Source organism: Diospyros lotus, chromosome 10 (genome assembly GCF_014633365.1).
Source record: "Diospyros lotus cultivar Yz01 chromosome 10, ASM1463336v1, whole genome shotgun sequence".
NCBI lineage: Eukaryota > Viridiplantae > Streptophyta > Magnoliopsida > Ericales > Ebenaceae > Diospyros > Diospyros lotus.
This window is the reverse complement of record NC_068347.1, coordinates 7,027,638-7,034,978: the sequence shown is the minus strand read 5'-3', so window position 1 is coordinate 7,034,978 and position 7,341 is coordinate 7,027,638. Positions and strand designations below refer to the sequence as shown.

At 36.5% G+C, this 7,341-nt stretch overlaps 2 protein-coding genes across 3 annotated transcripts; both read right to left on the bottom strand.

Annotated features, from left to right (window-relative positions):
- Positions 1 to 22: 22 nt before the first annotated feature.
- On the bottom strand, positions 23 to 3,763 carry LOC127811358 (pentatricopeptide repeat-containing protein At5g61990, mitochondrial-like). Of its 2 annotated transcripts, none has more exons than XM_052351128.1 (2): positions 3,625 to 3,763; positions 23 to 3,538 (listed from the first exon to the last, which is right to left on the bottom strand). In XM_052351128.1, the coding sequence occupies exons 1-2, from the start codon at positions 3,655 to 3,657 to the stop codon at positions 1,136 to 1,138; spliced, it is 2,436 nt and encodes an 811-aa protein (XP_052207088.1). In that variant the 5' UTR covers positions 3,658 to 3,763; the 3' UTR covers positions 23 to 1,135. The 2 variants fall into 2 exon arrangements, with proteins under 2 accessions (XP_052207088.1, XP_052207089.1); XM_052351129.1 differs by having other exon boundaries at positions 23 to 3,482; positions 3,625 to 3,738.
- On the bottom strand, positions 3,688 to 4,340 carry LOC127811360 (pentatricopeptide repeat-containing protein At5g61990, mitochondrial-like). The gene has a single exon (XM_052351131.1). It carries the CDS (start codon positions 4,192 to 4,194, stop codon positions 3,688 to 3,690), a length of 507 nt encoding a protein of 168 aa, XP_052207091.1. The 5' UTR covers positions 4,195 to 4,340.
- Positions 4,341 to 7,341: the final 3,001 nt, after the last annotated feature.

Sequence of the window (7,341 nt, the reverse complement as noted above, 5' to 3'; positions counted from 1 at the left end):
ACAATACATCACATCAAGGCATGTCTATAACGAGTGCAATTTTGTTCACCCCCTTTAACTGGGGTGAACGTGACCCCAGTTAGTGTTATGGGGCCTTCGTCAATTTTGAATGCTTCTTTCTCATTCTCTCTCATTTCTCCTCTCTCCCCTTCTCTCTTTTTCTCCAACAAGCCTGTTGTCGCCTTCCTCTCGCCGCCTACGTGCCGACCACCACTGGATCCTCCCTCACCACGAAGAGGCAGTGAGGCACCAGGTGACAAGGTGAGGCAGCAAGAGGGTCGGCGGCGATGGCGGCAACAGCGAGAGGGTTGGCGGCGAGAGGCATTTGCTGGAGAAGAAGAGGAAAAGGGAGAGAGAGGAGAGGAGAGAGAAATAGGGTGGGTTTGAGAGAGATCCACTCCCAAATAACTTTTTTACTCCTATACTAACTAGGGGTCACGTTCATCCCAGTTAAAGGGGGGGAACAAAATCGCACTCATCTATAATGGCATTTTTGGATAAATAATAACATTTACATGTAACATATATGTCATATCTACAAAAGAGGATACAGAGTAAATGCGAGACTAGAGCACTGTGCTCCAATCTAAATAATATCAACTATCTAAATCAGGTTAAGTATCCTCCTCGGTTCTACCCAACCAATAATAATAATAATAATAATAGTAAGGAGGAAAGAAAGAGTATCCTCCTTGGTGAGAACTTCTGACAAGCTCAAAATTATATAATTGCTGGAGGATCTACCACTTGAATCCTGTAACTGGTTACTAAACCTAAAATGTACAGAATATGGAACGTTACTAGGTCCCAAACTAGGGCGTTTGCTCTAGTATGAAGGCAAGGTAAATTAACACACTTCTGTTACCTTCGAATTCTTGAACCTGGAAAATTGGTTAGAGAAAGAGGCAGCAGCCTGCTGGAATTGAACCAGAACTGGCATACATCACAATTGCCAATGCTACACGGGATGCCCTTTATCCAGCTTGGTGCTTGCCCCCAAAAGAACATGGATCCAATGAATTAGCAACGAGCCCCAAATTAGTTCTTCATGGTGGAGGTTGGCCCTAGCAAGTAAAGTTAAATTCTAAGCTATTCAAGTCTGAAGATTGACTATGTTCTCAGAATTTGCATCAGTCTAGTTTCCTGCAGCTTCCAAAAGATTTGCTTCTGTTAGTTCATTTAACGTGGTTGAGTCTGGAACCCATCCAAACCTCACCATACTCTCTAAAACCTTTGTCGCGTTGTCCATGTCGCCAGCCATTTGAAAACCTCGAGCTATAGCATTACATGTAGCAAGACTGAGCCTTTGTCCACTCTCTCCCATTTCGTCAAGCAACCTCAAAGCATCAGAGTAGTCTGAATTCTTGCAAAGAGCTTGTGTTAGCGCCTCATAACAAGCTACATTCACCTGCATGCCATTCTCCAATATCTTGCTCCTTACCTTGAATGCCTCGTTCAAGTTTCCTTCTTCACAGTGTGCATCGAGCATTGCATAATAGGTGATTTCATCAGGCTTGATGCCCTTAGCGTCCATCTCTTCAAATAATGCAAAAACCTTGTTTTTATCACCTATCATTTTGTAACCAAGAAGAAGTGTTGTATATGTTATGGTGGTAGGGTTCAAATTCCTCTCCAGCATCTCCAAAAAGAGCCGTTTTGCCTCTTCCATCATTCCCTTCTTGCAATGCCCATCAATAAGAGTTGTGTATGTGATGTGATTAGGCATTACCTGCTTCTCTATCATTTCTTCTAACATGCAATTTGCTTCTTGCAGCTTTGAACTCCTGCAAAACCCACCAATCAATATGTTGTAAGAGACAGTAGATGCAAAACCCATCTGCCACATTTGTTGAAACAAGTCCAGAGCTTTTTCCAATCTTCCTTCCTTGCAACAGCCATCTAAGAGGGCATTATAGGCAAACTTATCAGGTGAGATTCCCCTCACTGACATCTCATCGAACAATGTAAATGCTGCATTTATATTCCCAGATTTGCAACAACCATCTATCATTGTGGCATATGTTACAGCATTTGGTTTCAAACCAGCTTGTAACATGCCATCAAACAAACTTTTGGCTCTATCAGTTTCACCCGCCTTGAATAGCCCATTGATTAAGATGTTATAACTAGCAATGTTTGTGGTGATCCCTTTTGCATGCATCTCTTCAAGAAGAAGAAAAGCCTTCTCTATATCACCATGTTTACATAAGCCTAAAATGAGAGAGTTGTAAATAAATGTATCAGGAACCAGACCTATAGAACAGAGTTCATCAAAGACCCTGGTAGCTTCTTCCAGTTTTCCATTCCTTGAGAGACATTGTATCAGCACACCATAGGTCTGAACATCGGGAAAAAACTTTCCTGCAAGCATGCGTCTAAACACCGAGAATGATTCTGTTATATTCCCCTTCTTGCAGTGCCCATCAATTAATGCTGCATAGACTCCACCAGTTGGGGTTAGACCATTTCCAAGCATGTCGTTAAAGCACCTATCTGCAATTTGCATCTCCCCCATCTTGGCATGGCCATCAATAAAAGCTCCATAAGTATGAGCATTTGGCTTTAAGCCTCTCTCCAACATTTCAACCAAGTAATACCTAGCTTCCTCCATCTTCTGCCCTCTGCAAAGACCAACTAAAAGAGAATTGTAGCAAAAAACATCTGGTGCAATACCTTGCTCCTTCATTTCATCAAAAATCCTTCTTGATTCTTCAAATCTACCTTCTTGACCATGGGCTGCAATAAGACTTGTGTAGACTACAGCATTTGGTTTAAGACCCTTTGCAACCATTTCTTCAAAAATGTACCTGGCCTGCTGGAGATCACCACTACGACATAGCCCATTAATTATTATACCATATGTAATCAGTGAGGGTGCCAAACCACCCCTCTTCATCTGTTCTAGTAGTTTAAAAGCACCAGTCATATCAGACTTTCTACAAAATCCCTCAATCAACATATTACAAGTTCTGGAATCAGGTTTTAAGCCCTTTTGAATCATCTCATTCATGAGTTCTAGTGCCTTCTCCATCATACCAACCTTACAAACTCCGTTGAGAAGTGTATTATATACAATCAAATTTTCTTGTACACCACTAGTGAGCATTTCATTCCTAACCCGAAAAGCCTCATCTATATCACCCAGTTTAATACACCCATGAATCAAAGCATGGTAGACAATTAGGTCGGGCTTTAGACCCAAATCAGTGATCTCTGCTAACACCATTTTCGCCTCTGTGGGTCTCTTCTGCGCAATAAACCCATTAATAAGAGTGGCATAAGTGTAACTATCAGGGACTAACCCATGCTCAAAAATAGATTTCTTCACCTCAATGGCTTCTTCAAGGAATCCAGCTCTGCACAAACCTCCAATGACCATATTGTAGGTCACAACATTTGTATCACAACCCTTTATCCGCATTTCATCAAGCACTCTTCTTACCTCCTTAACATTCCCAACCTTACTATGTGCCTTGATCATACTGTTATAAGCATAAACATCAAAAGCCATATTTGCCTCAGACATTGCATGACAAACCTTCCAAAACAATTCTAGCTTATCAGTCCTCAACAAATCTGCCAGTAAAGAATTGCAAACTAAAGAACTAGGAAAGCATCTCATACCTTCAGGCCCTGAGACAATACCAGCAGCTTCATCCAAGAGGCCCATTTTCACATACCCATCAATCAGTATATCAAAAACTTTAGGGTCGGAGGACTAGACCCATTACAATCTCCATAACAACTTGCAATTGAACCCAAAATCTCACGCGGAGAGGAGCGCATCCTGATCATTCTTTGAATTATATCAATTGCATGCCGATAATAACGAGAATTACAGAGAGGAACAGCTAGCTTTGCCAAAATATTCAAATCCTGGACAGCGCCCATTTTGCGTTCGTACCAGGAGAAGAAATTAAGGAGGCGGTTGGGATCACCCACCTGGTGTTTGTCGAGGACGGTTCGAACAACATCGGCGTTAAGCCTCTTGGGTATGTCTGATTGTTCCAAGAGCAAGTTCCAGTTTTGGAACTTGAGTATTTGGGCGATTTCCTCGGCCAGTCTTTCATTGGTAACCGGTGAGCTAGAGTGATGCTTCTGAGAAGAAGAAGAAAAAACTTTCTTCATAACAGGAGCAGCAGCAGTAGTAGTAGAAGTAGTGAAGTTTCTCTGTGACTGTGAGAGTCTCCACATGTTGGGCTTGAATCACCGTCTCTCTCTCTCTCCGGCGGCAATGGTGTGAAGAAAGGAAGGAGGCAGAGAGAGAGGGAGAGCGGCAATGGTGTGATTGGCATTACCGACCAAATCCAACCAACCCTAGCTAGATAATTGCAGTAGCAATGTCAATGACTTGACTAGGGCACATACCCATGTACATACATAGGCTTAATAAATTATCAAAATTTTAATTAAGCGATTTAAATACTGTAAGCAATGCAGTATTTAAATCGCTTAATTAAAATTTTGATAATTTAATTATTTTTGTTATCACCTTAAGTTCTTTAGGTTAGTTTCTAATACATGAATATAATTCACGATACAAGTATGTGAAGGGAATGAAAGTAGACAAGTAAACACATTTTAAGAACCTAATATATAAAGATCTTCTTAACTTATTAAAAAATGTATTTTTTAGTGCTTAAACTAAAATTTTGACATATTTATTCGTTCGACCATTTATTTTTTTGTCACCTTCAGTCATTTGATTAAGTGAGAGTTAATGGTTCAATTAACAATAATAATTAAAATTAAGCATCTCTAACACATCATATTAATTTATATACATCAAACTAAATATTTATACATCATTCTTTATAATAACCTAAAAAAAATCAAATTTATCAAATCTCTTACCCTTTACTCTCCTTTTTTTTTTCTCTTCATTATTTTTTGGTTGTGCAATATCGCCACCACCTCCATCCCTTTTTTTTTTCTTTCTTTTCGTTGGCCACAACCACTCTTCACTTGAACTATCTGCCTACTGCAACACTTTTCTTTTTCTCTTTCATTTCTTTTTTATCTCTCTTGACCCTACACCATTGCCACCATTTTCATCTTCTTCTTTTATTTCTTGGCTGCCACCACCAATTTATCATCACAACCACTCTTTTCTCTCTTTAAAAAAGAAAAAAATGAAAAAAAAAATCTTAATCTTGCAGCATAAACTCATTATTTGCCTTTACCATCGTTAGCCACCAACGATCACCAAAGCAAAATTCACCCAATCATTTCATTCACCACTACCACCCAATCATTTAGACCTCGTTCTCTATTACCACCAACCATTTCTACGCAACCTAAAATCACCCATGAAAAACTCCATCCAGCACTCCATCACACAAAAACCCATTTACCAAAAGATAAAAAACTAAATAAATTCTAGATACGACACAATTCCAATTAAATAGCAAATTGCAACAAAAATTAAAAAAAAAATTATAGAAATTTAGGATTACATATTTTATTTAATTTTTTCGAGAACCAAATAAAGAGATAACAAAAACCAAACCTTATTCATCAATGGCAACAACTTTAACAAGCACAAGAATTATGATCCAAAAAAACTCAGATCTCATAAAAAAACATGAGAAATTAAAAATAAGGAACAAAAGTTGAATTAAGATCTTGACTTATCTAGAGACCTTGATTCATCCACCCTGTTGAGAAATTTGTATTTTAATTTATGAAAAAAATAATTTTAAAAAAATCTTTATGAAATGGAAAATATATTTTTAGTAAATTTAGTTTATTGATGATTTTCAAAACATTTCCAAATCATTTTATATAAATTCTTTTAAATTGGAGAACTTTATACTTATATACATATATCTTTCAAAATAATCGGGTATATTTTTGTATTAGTCAAGTATATTGAAACTCGTTATGAAAAATCGGCTAAATATAGCTTTTGATCCAATTGAGTAATTGCTTAGTGTGTTTTCAACTTAATCGAGTATTGAAGAGATTCAATAGACATAAAATCCCTACTCAAGTATTTGTTTTACAAAGATCTGTTTCCTAAAAGCTAAGTCGAGTATGGTATTTTTATAAATCAAGTAATGATTCTTTCCACTCAAATAAGTTTTTGAGAAAATAAAGTATCTTTATAGCATTGAAATCTAAACATATTTTTACTTGAGTAAATGCTTTGTATGCTTTTCAAAATAGTCGATTATATACTTTAGTAAAATCATTTTTCAATCGACTATTAATGTTCTCATGCTCAAGTACTTAGTATAATCAAGTAAGGATTCTTTTTAATCGAGCATCAGTATTTTGTACTCGAGTAAATTTTTTTGAAAATTGAGTATCTTTTATATCAAAAGATCTGAGCATATTTTCAATCGAATAATGCTTACTTTCAATCGACTAATGTAATTAGTTAATCGAATAAATATATGAGTTAGTTGAGTGAAAAAAGATTGGTCTCTGGCTAAGTCTTTGATTTTAAAGTTAATCAAATATCAAATGATTGTACTCGAGTAAATGCATCTATTAGTCGAGTAAGCTTACCCCAACAATCAAGTAAGAAATTCATAGTCTCTGTGACTTTTAAGTTAGTCGAGTAATGACTTGATCGTACTTAAGTAAACCTTATAGATAATTGATTACTTGAAAAGTCCAATTGAGTAAGCACTATATTAATCGAGTCCTTAAATGTTAATTGAGTAACTGGTATTGGATTTTGAAAAATATAGTCGCTACTCAGAGAAGAAAAAAATTACAGTTTTCACAGTTAGAGCTTTATCTCTTTATTTTCATGAAGTCTAACTATGTTATCTCATATAAAAATGATAAATATGGTTATGTATTGCGTTCAAAATGTTATATCTATATAACATAGATATTGTTGTTAACTAATTTGACAATTGTCAGTTAAATCAAAGAAGCTATGAGTATGTGCAGGTATCAAGGCAAATCCTAAGTCTTAAGCTTCTATAAAAAAATCAAGTGCAACAAGAGATCTGTTGGTGAATAGAGCAGTTGTTATTAAGCAAGCCTGAGTTGTTGATGTCCAAGTAATGCCAAGCTAATCCAAATTTAAACACAACAAAAGCCATGCCCTTTCGAGCTAATGTTCATTGCTTGAGTGATTAAGCCTTCATAATCATTCATTCTTCACTTCAAGCAAAGTATTTGGTAATGTTTTCATGTAGTTGTTCTTAGACCATGTTAGTGTTGTGTGCCCTAACGCTAGATTTGGATGACATCTAGCAGACTTGTTTTATGCATTCATTGTATCTTTGTATAAATCAATAAAAGAAAAGGTTTTTTTCATTCATATTTTCTCCAATCAATTATATGAATGAATCCCTAGATCTTCTATGTGAGAATCTTATT